This window comes from Arabidopsis thaliana, chromosome 3 (assembly GCF_000001735.4).
Source record: "Arabidopsis thaliana chromosome 3, partial sequence".
Lineage (NCBI taxonomy): Eukaryota > Viridiplantae > Streptophyta > Magnoliopsida > Brassicales > Brassicaceae > Arabidopsis > Arabidopsis thaliana.
This window is the reverse complement of record NC_003074.8, coordinates 4,574,512-4,592,222: the sequence shown is the minus strand read 5'-3', so window position 1 is coordinate 4,592,222 and position 17,711 is coordinate 4,574,512. Positions and strand designations below refer to the sequence as shown.

At 35.4% G+C, this 17,711-nt stretch overlaps 5 protein-coding genes across 10 annotated transcripts; 2 read left to right on the top strand and 3 right to left on the bottom strand.

The window, feature by feature from the left end:
- Positions 1 to 681: 681 nt before the first annotated feature.
- Positions 682 to 1,539, top strand: AT3G13910 (hypothetical protein (DUF3511); the record flags this gene model as incomplete). 2 transcript variants are annotated; one of them, NM_001338091.1, is made up of 2 exons in its annotated part: positions 740 to 1,088; positions 1,490 to 1,539. In NM_001338091.1, the coding sequence occupies exons 1-2, from the start codon at positions 791 to 793 to the stop codon at positions 1,537 to 1,539; spliced, it is 348 nt and encodes a 115-aa protein (NP_001326696.1). In that variant the 5' UTR covers positions 740 to 790. The 2 variants fall into 2 exon arrangements, with proteins under 2 accessions (NP_001326696.1, NP_566468.1); NM_112245.2 differs by lacking the exon at positions 1,490 to 1,539 and having other exon boundaries at positions 740 to 1,304.
- On the bottom strand, positions 1,188 to 6,539 carry AT3G13900 (ATPase E1-E2 type family protein / haloacid dehalogenase-like hydrolase family protein; the record flags this gene model as incomplete). 3 transcript variants are annotated; one of them, NM_112244.5, is made up of 10 exons in its annotated part: positions 1,188 to 2,252; positions 2,336 to 2,527; positions 2,625 to 2,723; positions 2,809 to 2,934; positions 3,015 to 3,224; positions 3,321 to 3,408; positions 3,512 to 3,600; positions 3,688 to 3,964; positions 4,050 to 4,160; positions 4,244 to 6,539. In NM_112244.5, 10 exons carry the CDS (start codon positions 6,070 to 6,072, stop codon positions 1,542 to 1,544), a joined length of 3,732 nt encoding a protein of 1,243 aa, NP_188006.4. In that variant the 3' UTR covers positions 1,188 to 1,541. The 3 variants fall into 3 exon arrangements, with proteins under 3 accessions (NP_188006.4, NP_001327738.1, NP_001327739.1); NM_001338090.1 differs by having other exon boundaries at positions 1,440 to 2,527; positions 2,625 to 2,934; positions 4,244 to 6,072; NM_001338089.1 differs by having other exon boundaries at positions 1,440 to 2,723; positions 4,244 to 6,072.
- A 1,196-nt stretch (positions 6,540 to 7,735) lies between these two features.
- AT3G13898 (EPIDERMAL PATTERNING FACTOR-like protein) lies at positions 7,736 to 8,908 on the bottom strand. The gene is made up of 2 exons (NM_001338088.1): positions 8,533 to 8,908; positions 7,736 to 8,139 (listed from the first exon to the last, which is right to left on the bottom strand). The coding sequence occupies exons 1-2, from the start codon at positions 8,651 to 8,653 to the stop codon at positions 7,889 to 7,891; spliced, it is 372 nt and encodes a 123-aa protein (NP_001319546.1). The 5' UTR covers positions 8,654 to 8,908; the 3' UTR covers positions 7,736 to 7,888.
- Positions 8,909 to 14,140: 5,232 nt separating this feature from the next.
- Positions 14,141 to 16,030, top strand: MYB26 (myb domain protein 26; the record flags this gene model as incomplete). 2 transcript variants are annotated; one of them, NM_001084678.2, is made up of 3 exons in its annotated part: positions 14,141 to 14,328; positions 14,437 to 14,566; positions 14,666 to 16,030. In NM_001084678.2, 3 exons carry the CDS (start codon positions 14,196 to 14,198, stop codon positions 15,477 to 15,479), a joined length of 1,077 nt encoding a protein of 358 aa, NP_001078147.1. In that variant the 3' UTR covers positions 15,480 to 16,030. The 2 variants fall into 2 exon arrangements, with proteins under 2 accessions (NP_001078147.1, NP_566467.2); NM_112243.3 differs by having other exon boundaries at positions 14,196 to 14,355; positions 14,666 to 15,483.
- Positions 16,031 to 16,115: 85 nt separating this feature from the next.
- AT3G13882 (Ribosomal protein L34) lies at positions 16,116 to 17,702 on the bottom strand (the record flags this gene model as incomplete). Of its 2 annotated transcripts, NM_001161145.1 has the most annotated exons (5): positions 16,175 to 16,443; positions 16,692 to 16,897; positions 17,207 to 17,235; positions 17,347 to 17,542; positions 17,601 to 17,702. In NM_001161145.1, 5 exons carry the CDS (start codon positions 17,700 to 17,702, stop codon positions 16,371 to 16,373), a joined length of 606 nt encoding a protein of 201 aa, NP_001154617.1. In that variant the 3' UTR covers positions 16,175 to 16,370. The 2 variants fall into 2 exon arrangements, with proteins under 2 accessions (NP_001030692.1, NP_001154617.1); NM_001035615.2 differs by lacking the exon at positions 17,207 to 17,235 and having other exon boundaries at positions 16,116 to 16,443; positions 16,692 to 16,785; positions 17,347 to 17,702.
- Positions 17,703 to 17,711: the final 9 nt, after the last annotated feature.

Genomic DNA, 17,711 nt, shown 5'->3' with positions numbered 1-17,711 from the left:
GGGGTTACTTTTTTTCCATTGCATCAATCAAGGATGAAGCATTGGCACACTCTCTCAGGCGCTGCTTTAACGACAAATCTACTGATCAAAAGTCTGTTTGGACACAGCGACGAACTCGCTTTATCTTTCGTTTTTCATGCATCTTCTTTATATTTCTAGCCTTATGGAAAATAAATATTATATCTAATAGTTTTGATGTACTATTTCCTTTTTTTCTCAAAAGAAGTATATTCAAAATTTTATGGATGTGGATTCAATGATTCCGAGTCAAGCCTACCACCGACAAGGGTTTTTCACTTTTATAATATCAAAGTGAAATTATTGGTCTGAACTTCTGCAAAGTTTCTTCACGAAACTATGAAAGAAATTTTATTTCCTGTGAGAAATTACAGGTTTGGACAAATCCACGTGCCTATTTTGAAATAGTTGGGAAATCATCACATCCACACAAACCTAACCATCATTATAAATCATAAGAAAAGAAAAACACATGAAAAGTCTAGTGATTCATACCAATTTTACGTATTCATTTTCTTTCTATTTCTAAGTTGAATAACTTAATTCGTTTGAAGAAAAAAAGAGGGAAAAAAAACACAAGTAGGTCCTTGACCAACTCCACATGACAATTGTAAATTGATTTCTAAAAAAGATACCTTTAATTATTTGGAAAATAAACATATTGTTTTATTAAAATTTCCTTTTATAACTTTTAAAAAGACAATCAAAATCTATTAAAAACAGAGTCGACGACGACTCTTCTTCGTTCAGACCAAAACTCTCAAACTCAGCCATGGCGAATTATTACGAACCGCCAGCTTCTGGAAACCGTCGAGACGCAGTGAAAGGTTACAACAGCGGGAGCTTCGACGATTCAGCCGGCGATCAGAGTCAAACGAACGATTACCAGTTAAAGATAAAGAAAAGCAAAAGCGTTCCAAACGCGGATCGTGCGGCGTCAAGAAGCTGGAGTTTCAGCGATCCAGAATCGCGGAGGAAGAGAAGAGTCGCTGGCTACAAAGTTTATTCCGTTGAACAGAAGATGAAGGGATCCATTCGAAAGAGCTTCAAATGGTTCAAAGACATTATCGGTATTTCTTGATATACCTTCTCTCAACTTTCTTAAAATCTCTTCTTTGTGCTGTGAGAGTTAAATATATCTGTAACGAACAAAAAATTGATAGTATTTTCTTTCTCTTGCAACTATATGTAGAAGAAGAGTCTTTGAACTTGAATGAGACAGATAATGAATGAAATCAGTTTTCATATCTACATGTGAATATGACCATACTTCTTCAGTTACAATCAAAACCAATTCTTTCTTCAGAAAGAAAAAGAATCTATTTATAAGAAACTCTATTCAAATTCTTTCTTTCTTTTCATTTTCTTTAGTATACACACACAAACTCACACAATACAACATTCTCTGTCCCTTTCTTTGTTGCCTATTATCTTCAATCCCAATTTTCTTCTTTGGTCTGCTTCCTTCCAGTTCCAATTAATGGATTTTTTTTCTCGAGAAAGAGGAAACTTACTGGATGAGTTCAACTATGTTGTGTGGTGGAAGTTGTATCAGTTGATGCTGAGACGCCACTCAGACCGCTCATAACGCTCAATATGGAGTGTTTTCTCTGGAGCCTTCCTCTCAGCTGGCGGATCTTGGCATCAACACGAGCTGTCACTCCAATCTTGGTCTTCTCTCTAGCCTTTGATCTTTCCCTCGTCCACATACATTCGTCCTGGACGTCGATTCTGAAATGCTTGATCTCTTGGATGATGTGATGGTCCAGAGGGTTTAACGATCTCTGGAACGAAATGTAAGCCAAGTAGGGGAGTGTTGTGGCGGCTATGACCAGCAGTGAGGTAAGCCAGAAGATTGGTGCAGGTGCTAGGGTTTCCGAGAGCATGTGGAAGATGTTTCCTGAGACTTTTGGAGGTAACATGCCAAATAGGGCAAGGAAGATGTACCAGGTGACGATACTTCCCCAGATCAAGACGTGTTGGATCCATGTGAAATGGCTCATGGTTAAAGCTATCTGTACGTTCACTGCCCAGATGATGCACGTGAACATTGCAGTTCCCATTGCGTCCATGTCTGCTGTTTGGCCACCAGAACAGAAAGATTGGACATGAAAGATGCCAATGTTGAGGGAAAATATGACTACGGATGCATAGACTCCATTTGCCATCCACCCGATGATTCTGTACCAGTCAAAGAACAGGTTCTTGGGGCCTTGCTGGTACAGTGCTGGGAACTAGAGAGAGAGAAAGTTATATTAGAAGAAGGGTTTTAGGGGTTTAGATTGAAGAGATATAACTGAGCAAGAGAGGTGTAAACCTGTAAGCAGACTTCTGAAGACACGTCTTGCTCAAAAACTCCAAGGGCGATGACAGGGAGAGATGTGAGAATAACGTTAAACAGCAACAAGTAGGAGTCGTTGTATATGGCTTGACCAGAAAACCCGGTGAAAGCCTCGAAGTAGAAGAGAGTCAGACCAAATGTTATGTTCTTGTAGAAGAAGTAACAGATCTGGCAAAAAGAATATGAATCAAGGTCAGGTTGTGTGTTGTTCGGTGTGTAAATGATGCGCCTGTCTAAATATCAAGTATAATTCACAGATATTTACCATCTGGGCTATTCTTTTGTAGCACCAGTGCCCATGGACAACAAGTAGTCTCTCTAGAAACCGAAATTGGGCTATGGAGAAGTCGCTTGCCATTACAGCCTGCAAACAAAAAATGAGAAATGTATGTGCAATCAGAAATAGACCAATGTGAAAGTCGCATTACATTGAAAACAAATTTGATTACCTGCATGCCTTCCACGCCACTGATGCCTACACCTATATCGGCTTCTTGAATCATTCCAACATCATTTGCACCATCACCAATTGCCAAGGTCGTCTTTCCTGTTCCTTCTTTTGCTAGTCTTGTTACCTAGAAAACCGAGATAGAAATAAGTGATTCCCATCTACAATAAGAAGATTTAACTAGGACTTGTGGTATATCAATCTTACAAGCGCTTTCTGCTTGGGAGAGACACGACAGCATATCACTGAAGCACAGTCAACTGCCAGGGCAAGAAACTGATACTTAATATCATCCTCCAAAGCATATGTAAGTGTCTTTCCATCAATGATCAAAGCAAACGCTGCATGTGGATCCTTCTCTAGTTTGATCATCTGTGAAGCATTTATGATTTGCATCAAAATGTTCTCTCTCGCAGCCTGGCCATTAGAAACAACAAACAAGTTCTCACATCAAAACAAGTTTGTAAACGTAAACAGTAATGTAGGATTTTATAGTATCAGCCTAATACATACTGCTTCTGGGTCTTGGGATGATCCCTCTTCATTTCTTAGAGCTATGTATATCTGCTTCATACCCTGTCTCAGCAAACTGCAGGCATATCTGCATTTCAAGAAAACAAAGAACTTAGTCCACTTACCATCTATTTTAAAATTTCCAAGATTTGGAGTTGTGGTATTATCAGCAACATAGAAGGACAGCACACCCTATGTTAATTGCTGTCTCCATCTTATCTCCTGTCAAAACCCATATCTTAAGACCAGCTTGGGCAAGTTTATCTATGCATTGAGGCACCTGAAACGAACAATAAACAGTAAGGTGAAAGGAAATTTCAAAAATTAGAGTTTTGGTAGTAATCCCAAATAAACTTCCACTACATACCCCTTTCTGCAGTTTGTCTTCCACTGCAGTAGCACCGACAAGAATCAATTCCTTCTCCATCATGTCAGATACCTTTTCGAGCATTTCATCTCTGTCAGCTCCGACTGAAGTTTTGGCTTTGTGAAATTCACTGTTCCATATCGAATACTCGGTCTCATCCAGCTTTCTATAACTGAGTGCCAATGTGCGTAAACCAGCTTCACCGTATCCATTCAAATGCTTTGAAGTGGCTTCCAGATAATTTTTTCCATTCTTGGATAACCGTTCAAATATTATGCTGCAAAAGTTTAAGATAACGCATTGATATTTACTTAAGAAGAACTGAGACACTATATGGAACTGCTTCAAGTTATGAGGCCAACCTGTCAGCACCTTTACAGAGTAGAAGAATCTGTCCTTTTTCATCACGGACGATAACAGACATTCTTTTTCTTTTGCTAGTGAAGTCCAAAACATTTAAAACTTTATATTCTCTGTAAAATATCCTGCAAGTAGTTAGATATACGTTCACTGGGGCCGATAGAAACAAGGGAAAGATCTACAGTTACAGTCTCACCTTTCAACTGGTTGGCCTGAATGTCGTTCACTGATAAACACACTTGATTGAGTTCTTTTAGTAAACTCAAAACCAAACTCCCCAGCGGCAACAAGGAAAGCAACTTCGTCAGGAGACTCTGCTTCATAAGTACACTTTCCAGTATCTTCATCCACCTCGGGGATAGCAGTGTGACAAACCGCAAGTATACGCAGAAACATCAAAATGTCATCTGAATTAGGTTCATTTAACCAGTTTCCACCCATGAGACGTTGATCCTCAAAACTAAAACCCTTGATACCAGTGGACTGGGTCTGATCCCCTTCGTCAGTAGCAGTGATTACAGTCTCCAACTCAATATCTGATGATGTCTTGCTGGGCATTTTAGCATATCCATGCATCCTTCCTCTAGTCCTTGGAAGGTGGGTCACTTCCTCACCTTGCTCCTCGTCGAGATCTATCGCCATTTGTTTTGCAGCAGCTAGTTCCACTTCACTGGCTCGAACACCATAAGAAGTACCCGCAATGGAGCATTTCAGAAAATCCATCTGGTTACAAGTCAAAGTTCCAGTTTTATCGGAAAGGATTGTGTCAACTTGTCCCAGCTCTTCATTTAAATTCGATGTACGTGCTTGAGCTGGAGTCCCACTCTCGCTGTCATACATCTGCAAGTCTTGGTTTATGAAAGTTGCCTGCAAAACTTTTACGAGCTCGATGGAAACATACAATGAGATGGGAATCAAGTACCCATAAAGCAAGACAGCAGTGATCAGATGGACGACCCAAGCGTGAAAAGGATTTCTTGGATTTGTTAACCGCTCAGGCTTATCCGGTCGTAAGTACCACCAATCTCCCATATGCATTTTTGTCATCACTGCAAAACCCAATGAGCTGATGAAGGAGACAAGCACAAGGAGGGCAAAGAGAGTATATATAATGTAGTCCATTCTCTTCTCGATTCTGCTTCTCTTTGAAGGGGATTTTGTTGAATTCTGCATGACTTTGGTGTCATGGCCAGTAAAAACCACCACCCCATAGACATAAGACGTGTTCCTGAGCTTTGAGTCTCTCAAGAGAATCTGGCTAGGATCAAGCGGATAAACCTGACCGTCATATTCAAGATTTCCAACAAAGGTATAGAGGTTAGGATTGGGATCTTCACATTTGATAGTTCCGGAGAAACTCTGGAAAGTATCATCCCGTTCCAAAGGCAAAGTAACATCCAAACATCTTTTCACTTTCAAGTTGGTTTCACCATCTAAGTTCATCGTCTCCACATAACAGATCCCATCCTCATAACTAGATGACAATAAGAGCAAATCAGCAGGGAAAAATTGATCCTTTTCCACCTTTACAACATCCCCTACACGTAACTTCTTCCACTTCCTACGACCAAAATCACCATCCCCTCTGTGAACAGTAGCTTTCCTCGAATTCACCTTCACATCCTGCATAAACCTCCGCCAATCCTCCAACGCCTCTTTACCCATACTAAGCCCAACCACAAAAATCAAAGGAGCGATCATACTCCATTTGTTGAATGGGGAGAGAGGAAAGACAGAGAGAATAGCAGCAACGAGGAAGTAGAAATTGGCAACACGGTGGAACTGCTCATACAAGCATTTGGGCAAGAAAGTAATGAGATTATACCTAGTGGTGGACACATAATTTGAAGTGTACCTAAGGACTTTAGCCAAATGCAAATGAGGTTGGTTACAATGAACAATTCTCGTGTATCCAGGTCCATTAATGATATGAGGTCCTTGATCTTCTAGGGTTTTTGGTCTGAGACATTTAAAGGTGTAGAAATGGCTTTTCCGGATCCTTGATCTTATTCTACGACGCCCCATAATCTCTCAAAGTTTCAGCTCAAGAAACAGAAAGATATCCTTTCGACAACGATGTGAGATCAGCTCCGGTGATTCAAAGACTCCTTGAAAGATTGGTGGCATCAAAATCACCAACATTCCCCAGAAAACCCAAAAACTTGCGGCACAAGACAAGGTAAAATCCCTAGAATGTGACGAAAATCCCAATCAACAAAAAAGGGGGAGAAAGCGAGAAAAACCTAGAATCGGGAGGGTCGTTCATAAAGAACACCGATTCCGACGGAGATCAATCAGACAAAGAAAGCTAATGAATGCAAAATTCGAATAGATGAGAATTTGAGGAAGAAGGAGAAAAGGGCTCGCTTTTTCTCTCTCTGTGTCTTCCCTTTGGACAAGAAAGATCAAAAGGGAAAATAATATCTCTGGATCTCTTTCTTTCTCTCTCTCTTTGTCTGTCTTCCACACTCTCTCCGACTGCAACTCTCAAACCCAACGCAGCAATTTCCGTTCTCTCTGTCTACTCCTTCAGCTGACTCCTATTTTTATATTCCTTTTAATTAATTATTAGCGATTTTCTTTCTCATTATTAGTGTGTTTTTAGTTAAAACTTAAAACCAAATCAGAAATTAAACTATTTAATTACTGATTTGTATTGACTAACAAATGGTATTATTATTAGTTGGCACCAAGTTTTTTTCTTGTTAACTGCCACAATGTTTTAATGGTTTTGTTACTTTCTTTCATTTTCTTTGTCTTTGTCTATCACACAAGTTTATAATTACTAACAATCTATCTATCAGACTATCACTATTAAAGATCACACAACAATTTATAGCGATTTTTAATTTTATTTTTTTCATCAAAATTCAGAACCACTAGATTTTAACCTGCGGTACACCGCGGGACAATTAATTTTTTAATATATAAAAAAGTTTGCAAATTGTATCTATATATAAAATATTTTTATTTTAAAGTTTACAATTGTTATTAAGTAACATCCTGTCAAACCCGTCCCGTAAAAAAACCTATTTATTTTATTAATGTTGATTTTATTTATGATATGTTTATAAATCATTGTATAAATATTTTGTAATTTTGTAGTAATTAACTGCTATCAAATATTTCTACGGTTTGATGCTTATAATCGAATTGTTATAGTCATGAAAAAAGCAATATCAAAAATGATAATTTTGTAGTGTTTAGATGATATTAAATATTTTGGAAGTTTTATTTTAGTAACTAATTGTGTAGTTAATGTGAAGAGATTTTGGGAAGATAGTTAAATGTCAAATATTTAATTCGAAGATTTACTTTCTAATTATAAAAAATAATTATTAAATGCCAATGGCAGCCACTGTAAATAAATCCAACTTGAGGATTATTTTACAAAGTGGATGCAAAAATGTATATATAGATGAGTGATAACATTTGTGGAATACAAATTGTTGGAAATTTATTTTCCACAATTTTTATGAAATAATATAACAACATATTATATTATGTACTATTCCGTACACAAGTACACGAGCCGGGAGAGTAAAAGCGCAAAAAAGTCAGGCCCGGCCCAATAAAATAAATATTACTCGCCCTTATGGCTACAAACAAATGGCCCGCCCCTTCTAGTATACCAAACCTTACCCAAAAGAAAAAGAAAAAAAAAACTATTTCACTGTGAAAAAATTACTTGAGTTTGATAAAAAATCTTTGACGTTATAGTTTACTACAAGTCTACATTACTGATATGAGTGATGATAATAGTTTAAAAACAGATACATGTTGTGAACATATAATATGTTACTGTGTCTAAGTAAGGAATACAAAAAGAGAGAATGATTAGTTAAGGAGGAGGACAATGGCATCTCCAACCCTCAGGTTGGTAATTAGCATAATGAGGAGATAGGTGAGGGATTGAAGAAATGGTAGGGAATTGGATTGCTTCACATGGCTCACATCCATAGCATTTTTTCTCACAACTTGGTGGCTTTGATCCTATTCTTCTTCTTCTTTTCACTATCTCTTCTTTATTCTCATTGGGGTTCAAAATGCGTCTCCTAGAGTTTTCTTCTGCAGCCTGCGGCTTTATTATCTCTGCAGGCCCAATATAAATTATTATTGGGAAAACGAAAAAGAATTTAGACATTAATAAGAACATGTATTCCATTTTCTATGATTCTTTTTACTGACTAATCTATAACAGTAATTTCTAAAACCATAGTTTGTTTGGGTTTAACCGTTAATCATGCAAATATTTGGGACCACGGTTTAGAGTCTAAAATAGCCACTATTACAAGTCATTGATTTGCTCATAAAATTAGTATAAACAAGTAAGAAATTGAACCTAACCTTCTTTGCAAACAGAAACTAAACAGAGAAGTCTTTTTGTTCATACTTACAAATCTACACGTCTCCCTTTCAATATATATAGATACAGACATAGTAATGGTCTAATATATTAGACTCTGAAGAAATAAGAAATTAAACCTGGATAAAAAGAAACGTGACTGGAAGCAATAGGCCTGCTTGTTGCATCAACCCAGCTCACTATTGGTATCATCACCATTAATATAACCACAAAACCCTTTCCTGTTTCTTTCACTCTCATGATGGTGGCTGCAATGATGTATATCGAGGCTTGAAGAAGAGAAAAAGAAGAAGAAGGAGAAGAAAGAAGAAGCTTGTGGGGTTTAAGGCCTAATGCCTAATAAGATATAGGAAGGGTGTTGCTTATGGGACAAGTGAAGTAGTAATTTTCTTACCAATCTATGAAGTTTTGCCTTTTTCTTTTGATCAAAAAGCAAACTGATTAACCTATGAGCAAGTTTCTCTTTTAAGAAATTTGAATATTTTGGGATTTTACAGCTCATTAATTAATGAATATATTTTCTGACATGTCTCAGTACATGAAAGTAAATATTCGAATCAGAAAATCAGAAGAAAACAGATAAGAACACGAGAGAGAGAGAGAGAGAGATCAGTCTAGTAAATAAAGAATCTATGTACGAGATGGTCCATTCATCAGAAGAGAAATGCTTTTATATAATTAACGAAAGAAAAACAAAAATGATATTACAAATTACATTATTATTACTCTTTTTTTATTTCTGCATTGACTGCAGAGCCATTCCACAGCTCAATGGTTTTTTTCCTTTAGGAGTAATAAAAGAATTAAACTTGTACAAGGGTCTCATTTATGAAAAGGTCACCCTTTTTATCCACATATATTTTACATTACATTTTTAGATGTATTGTTACATGAATGTTACATGCATTGAGATAATGATCTTTTGTATTGATACCGATTCATTTCGTATCAAATCATGACATTTAATTTGGAAGAATGTCAACTTTGATCTCATGGAGACAAACCATGCATGCCCTTCACTGAATTTGGACCGTCCAATTTTTCATATCAATCAAATTACCTATTTTCATGTTGATCAAATTTGATATGTTTAACATCATTAACAAAAAGGACTCGTGCTATTTATTAAAATATACGAGTTCAGTGAGAGTGTTATTTTCATGCACTAGGCGTAGGCGGGAAGGCTTGATGGTGTCAGCTGGAATAAATGACTGGAAATGGACACATCATATATCTATATATAGAATATGGTCCGAGACATTTTCATAAAATTGACTGATCAATTAGTTTCTAGTTTTAGTAAACGCCAAGCTCACACGGAGTGTGAATATTACTCCAAAAAGGAATCGTATCGGTCAAATTATGATTTCACAGTTTTAGCTATTTCTTTACATCAAGTAAATTAAATATTCCTCCTACTTTTTTTTCCTACTTTCTACAAAAATTTGTTTTCCAACGTAAAAATGAATTTAAAAGGCATCTTCCAGATTTGAATATATTCCAAGAAGTAAAATGAATAAAAGGAATTGTTTAAAAATACTCACAGTTGACTTTGACAAAAATAAATTACTCACGTTTGACTCGGCCTCTGGCTTCATATTTTTCATATATAGACTATAAAAGAATTATGTGATATAAAGCAAAAAAAAACAAAAAAAACTGATCGGCTATGAATTGTCAAGTGCTGGATAGCACCTGAAAAGAGCTGTGTTAATGTCATTGTGATTTGATTAGTCATAGCCAGGAAATTAGTGGATTTTATATATAACATTTAATATCCTTTCATTCCTTCATGGTATCGGGAAAACGTTATGAATTCAAAAATTTAAACAAAATAAAAGACAACTACTTCTAATGCAGAATCTGTAATATATTATCAGACAAAGATAAACAGCTACGGTTTAAGCATATATATGGGAACACAAACATCCCTTAATTTGTGGACTATAACATGATTTCTTGTGGAGTATATCAATATGTTTGATCATGATATGCCTAGAACGCGGGAGTTAATTCTCTTTATGTATTCGAAATCAATTCCCACAGCTTATTTTGAGCTCGTTTATAAAAATCTTCTGATAATGAATCATACTGTTATAACATATAAGGGTCATTTTGTATTCTATAGAGAATCATGCAGTTACTATCTGTATCTCCATAGGAACTATGAAAGTGAACGTTGAACCAAATTATGGTGGAAATGTGACGAGAGCTTCCTTCTTGTCCGTGTGGAGACTTTTATACTATGTCCAACAAACTTTCATGTTCTAATACAGTGTATTTTCCCATAATGTATATATATATGAAAAATGGACCTACCCATGAATCGAACTAAACAATTCACTGATACATGCAAATGATAATAGTTCACTGACGTTCAAGATAATTATATTACTAAAAATTAATAGTACGTAGGTCACCACATCTAATGTATATCACATCATCATGTTCTATTATATTTGTGACATTATACCTCGATGCGTTGTGAGGACGTAGTTCTCTCAAAACATATCAAAACTATCCAGTTTTTTTCCAGGGTATTTTGCACAAACATACGTTTAGTTTGATAATGTTAAGAGTCTATCAATGGAGATAGAGAAAATGGTTAAGAGGTCAGTTTCAGAACCACCAAGAAGATATATGTCAAATTAAGAAAATAAGGGAAGCCTCCGACAGAATCTCGAGTCCGTTGAGCTTTGACTTCTTTTAACAGCATATAACCAAATTTCACTTCAAAAGACTTAAATATATTGCAATTTTATACTGTTTAGTTATCTTCAAGTCTGCTTCTCTAAACTACGAATGCATACAAGTCTACTTAAACATTTGATGATGACACTAAAATGAGAGAATCAATTTTGTTTTTCGTTTCGTGGGACTTTTACTTTGAGGAGAGAATGGAGGCAAATCGGGGCCTTCTCTCATTTCTTTTGCCTTTTCCTTGTTCACTTTTTATAATTCACACACAGCTATACTTGATATATATGTATGAATTTTGATATATAATTCTAATATAATTCATAATATTAGTATACATGGAAACGAAAAAATAGACTGAAAGACATTATCCTAACCTTTTTTTTTTGAATTTAAGTTCATTGATCCAATAGTTTGATGTTTTATACCATATTTGCGGTTTGATTTCTAGAAAATACAAATTATTAGTGAAAAAAAAACTTATGAAAATCTCGAACGTACGTATGTAGAGTCCTATATAATATTGTTGATCATGAACAAAACTATTCTACAGAAAAAAGTAACATCATAGACCCACACAAATCATAAAAAAACATAATTTTGGAATTTCAAACGGGAAAATTGGAAAAGTTTACTTTTTTGTGTGTTAGGAATAATTATGGAAAATATGCTCTGAAATAATATGGTTTATACTTTATTTTGTAGGAATCCAAATTATTTTTTCTCGAAGCAAAAAGCCAAAATGTATAGAAAGTTAGTGTCCTTTGATGGCTCATCAAAAATAGAAAGAAAAGTGTGAAAGCTCTTTAATAGTTGCATGTGGCATCGAAGGCAAAATCAAAAGAATCTTATGTTTGGGCCTAGTGCTTCGGTCACAAGCATTAAATTTATCCCTAATAATAAATTACTTTTAATAAATTGTTTATATCCTGAACAATATTAATGTCAATTTGGTTATTGTTAGGTTATTGGTATAATCATAAGAAGTATGTTCTATGAAACATAAATAGTGTGATATATGTTCTATTTCTATATTTCATTTGTCGGTAGATTTATACATGAAGTTATACGGAGGAGTAATCTTTGTTCATAAATTGGCTAATAAGTAAATTATATACGAAGAAAGTATATGTTTAGTAAACTAGACAACACATATGAAATAGATACCATTATCATTGATCATAACATTGTTGGCATGTGTGATAGCAGGTTTAGCCTTCAAAACATTTATAACGTGCAAATCAGTCATGATCTCTCTTGATAAACAACTAATTAAACATTAACTACTTATATACGACAAAGCGCATTTATCTCAATTGCGTATAATGTACATTATCGACCGAATATCAACAATATATGAACGTCTAGCCAAATTGTTCTAACAGTACGGTCGCATAATATCACATAATAGATTTTAACCCGCGGTATACCGCGGAACAATTTTTTTTTAAAAGTTAGTATACATAAAAGTTTGCAAATTGTATCTATCTATAAATTAATGTTGATCTTATTTATGATATGTTTATGAATTATTGTCTAAATATATTGTAATTTTGTAGTAATTAAATGCTATCAAATATCTCTGCGATTTGATGATTATAATCGAATTGTTATAGTCATGGAGAAAAGCAATATTAAAAATGATAATTTTGTAGTAATTAAATGATATTAAATATTTTAGAAGTTTTATTTTAATAACTAATTGTGTAGTTAATGTGGAGAGATTTAGGCAAGGTTGTTAAATATCAAATATTTAATTCGAATATTTTTTTCTAATTATCAAAAACAAACATTAAAATTCAGTGGCAGCCATTGTAAATAAGTTCCAACTACAAGATTTATTTCATAAAATGGCTGCAAAAATGTATATGTAGATGCTGAAATCACAATGTTACCGACAATACCCTAACCATATGACTATAAAAACTCAGCTGGTTACGACCAAAATCTGTCTTGAGATCGAGATAATGTACAATAAGCCAAAAGAGGTAAAAATTTAACTAAATCATAATAAGCCAACAAATTTAGGTTTAGTTTAGTAATCAACCCCATCATTAATATATTACAGTATATCGATGAACCCACATCTATCAAATAAATTAATGAGTCTAATGATGATATAACAACACAAACAATTCCACAATAAACAAATACTCCATAGTCCAGACTTAAACATTAGAAAGAAACATATTCAAGTTGTCCCTTCGGGAACATGTATCCGATTTTTTTTAAAAAAAAATCGGGTTAAAAACTGTTTACATATGTACACCATCTGCTTTAGCTCCTATACGTTTACGCAGAAAAAACGTTTTTCTTAAAAGTCAAAATAAGAATCTAATCTAAAGTACAATTCGAGCCCTTTATGTCAAAAAAACTTTGCTTCCTTTGTTGGCAATCCTTATTTTTTATTTTATCCGGTGGTGATCCGTTTATACTTTATATAAATTTCTTTCGACTTGATTATTGAAAATAACTCATTCATACTTAATTAAATTTAATCAAGACAACTAGAAAACTCAAATTATAACTGAGGAGTAGGCCTCACAGTGTCTGCATGGGCAACACGTGTCTGTGTAGAAGAAGACAATGGCCATGATTCTGTAATAAGCCACACAGGCTCTCACTGAGCAGAAACTTCAGCTTTTAGCATTTTAACCTTTTATAACACAAAACCCTAAAAAAATACACTGGGCCACTCTCGTCTTCAGTGTGCTAAAAACCCACCTATAATTATTTTTTGTGAGATCATTTTTCTTGCAACTTGTTACACTTATCTCAGTTCCCCGACAAATTTTGTATGTTTTACGTTCCAAATTATTGTAGTTTAAATTACACTGTACATATGTTGTTTCGGAAAGAAATTCACAAAAGAAGAAACTGGGTCCACATCATTAGGTAGTATATTATTATCTATTACTTTTGTAATAAACTAATGGAAAGTTTCTGCAGCCGTTTCTCATTTTAATTGTGTGTATTAACCTCACCAATTCTCGATACAATATTATAAGTTATAACACTTCAACATCGTACAAACATTCTTAGAGAGAGACTAAGAGAGCGATAGAGATCTAGAGAGAGAGAGAGGATGGGTCATCACTCATGCTGCAACAAGCAAAAGGTGAAGAGAGGGCTTTGGTCACCTGAAGAAGACGAAAAGCTCATCAACTACATCAATTCATATGGCCATGGATGTTGGAGCTCTGTTCCTAAACATGCAGGCACTTATACACATATACATGGGTTTTGTTTCTTGAATTATCTATACTAATAAGAAGTCTTTGTATTTAGGTTTTAATTTCTTTGTGGTTTTGCTTGTGTTTAATTAGGTTTGCAGAGATGTGGAAAGAGTTGTAGATTAAGATGGATAAATTATCTAAGACCTGATCTTAAACGTGGAAGCTTCTCTCCTCAAGAAGCTGCTCTTATCATTGAGCTTCACAGCATTCTTGGTAACAGGTTTGTCAGTTCATTAACATTTATACATGTGAAATACAAAACTAACATTTCTTCAAGACTTTGACTTACTTTTTTTAATCATGTTATGGTTTTTGACAGATGGGCTCAAATTGCTAAACATCTACCTGGAAGAACAGATAACGAGGTCAAGAATTTCTGGAACTCGAGCATTAAAAAGAAGCTCATGTCTCACCATCATCACGGTCATCATCATCATCATCTCTCTTCCATGGCGAGTTTGCTCACAAACCTTCCTTATCACAATGGATTCAACCCTACTACAGTCGACGATGAAAGTTCAAGATTCATGTCCAATATCATCACAAACACTAACCCTAATTTCATCACTCCAAGCCATCTCTCTCTTCCTTCTCCTCATGTTATGACCCCATTGATGTTCCCAACCTCTAGAGAAGGAGATTTCAAGTTTCTAACCACAAACAACCCAAACCAATCTCATCACCATGATAATAACCATTACAACAACCTCGACATTTTGTCACCCACACCAACTATAAACAATCATCATCAACCTTCACTTTCTTCTTGTCCTCATGATAATAATCTCCAATGGCCAGCGTTACCAGATTTCCCAGCGAGTACCATTTCTGGTTTCCAAGAAACCCTTCAAGATTATGATGATGCTAATAAACTCAACGTGTTTGTGACACCATTCAACGATAATGCCAAAAAGTTATTATGTGGAGAAGTTCTCGAAGGCAAAGTACTATCTTCCTCCTCACCAATTTCACAAGATCACGGCCTTTTTCTTCCCACCACGTACAACTTTCAAATGACTTCTACGAGTGATCATCAACATCATCATCGAGTGGACTCATACATCAATCACATGATCATACCATCATCATCCTCATCGTCGCCAATCTCTTGTGGACAGTACGTCATAACTTAAGCAAACCCTATTCATACTCAATCAACATGGGATTCCTTGACATGGGTACGTAATAAATACCTATATACGTTTGATATCTATATATAAGAAGGAACGAGTGAACATAAATAATCACCCATATGTGTTTATAAGTTTTTTTCCATATAGTATAAGGATTTGTGATATGTTACATGGATTACTTTTCATATATATTGCATTGATTTTGAATAATGGAGGAAAACATAAATGTTGATAAGTTCTTCTTAACTATTCAAGTTATAGTCGTGTGAGTTGTGGAAAAATGTTACTACATATGCATAAAGTTGGTCCTTAAACACAGTTTAATGAACACGTACAAACATACATATGTATGTAAGGACGTATATGTGAAGGAAGTACGATCTCTGTCTCTCGTCATCTACGTACACATGTGTTTGTATATGGTCAGTTTGTTTTGCCTCTGTATTGGAAATTATTGTCTTCATCTTTGTTTTTTCTTTGTCGCTTATTGCTTCTCTCTCTCTATGATATTTCGTGGGGTCAAATATGTGGACTGTCATACTTCAATGCAAGTTCAATGTACAATATTTTTAGTCAACTGTGAGATTCTCTTTTGATAATTTTAAAATTTTTGACAAAAAAAACACGATTTGTATCCTTAAAGTCTTGCTTCGTTATTAAAATTTAATCGTAATGTGTTAACAACTTAACATCATGAGGAAAAAAGGATTCATTGATATAAACTATCCATTACAAAAGAGCTGAGATCGTTAAAATTTTAACTTCAGATCAATTCTGAGATCAACAACACATGAGAACATGGATAAGAAGACAAGTTATTTAGGAGATGGAAGTTTCAGGTTTTCTAGCCTGAATAACCGGAGATTCATCAATGGAAAGATTAGAGAGATTCTAGGCTGTGACTCTGTGACGCCCTTTTGCTATTCTCCGAGCTATGACTCTCCGTCCACCTTTGGTTGCCTTCCTGCTCATATTTAGACATTCAGTAGCCGTATGAGTAACCAGAATTGGTCATTCAAACACCATGTACAGATGTAGAATCTTGTTCCTACTTTCTATTAGTGCTAAACAACGAATTCCTCTAACGTGAATGAGAATGAGCAATGATTAGAAGAATTAAAAGAGCTTTAGAATTTACTAGATTTTGTTGAGAAATACAAGTGAACCCCTATTTTTGGACTAAACTAAGAGGTTGAACACAAAGTGACATACCGAGCAAAGAATCCATGGTTCCGTTTACGCCTTATAGTGCTTGGTTGGAATGTCCTCTTAGGAAACAGAAGCAATGGCTCACTTGAAGGATCAACTACATTACCAAATACAAAGACATTAGACAGGTACCAACGAGCAGCAAAAATATACAACTTTGCAGAGACTAAAAGCCTCAAGGCCAATGAACAATACAAGGCTGAACTCTCCTTTAGGACACATAACACTCTTGAACTATATCAAACTCAAAGCACAACACAGCCAGATTCTTAACCCTCCTATAAGTTGAGACATAAGTTAAATAAATGTGCTTCCCAATACTTTATAATTCGCTATGATCTCCACTCAAGAACAGAACACTATCAGCAAAATGGCCGGTAACAGGACTCGATAAAACGACCTAAACATTGTTACTACTGTGTAAGCACATGAGCAAGCAAGCAAAGTTTCTGATTTCATCAACCATTGACACACAATCCACAAAAGAAACAGAACACCTCTCAACATTTGATTGATACTCGAGCATCTAGTGACTGCATTGCATACACTATAAATCATATTCATAAGCCAAGAAAATCCAGCTTCAGGAGAGTGTGAACAAATTACTAATCTAGCTACTGACAGATACAATCAAAATAGAGTCAAAGAGTGAAAGTACCTTCTGGCAAGAAGAATTCGAGTGAAGGAAGACCAGAAGGGTAAAGAAATCCACGTTCGTTGAGTTCCTGGAGCGAAGCAGTGTCGTTAGGGCGCGAAATGAGTGAGCTCTGTAGATTCGACAACGACGGGAAAAAATACGGCGGGATTTCTTGTCCCTGAGGAGCTATGTATTGAAAAGAAGATCTGAGATTGTTCTGCACGATATTCGTTGTCGGCTTCGTTAGAAACCGATTCATCAACGAAGCTCCTGACCTGATTAGGGTTTTGGCCGCCATTTTTCCTCCCTTCTCCGAGATTGCGAAAAGCGTCGCACAGTTCTCTCTTCGAAAATGTACGAGAAAGACGAGGATACATGGGCTTTGG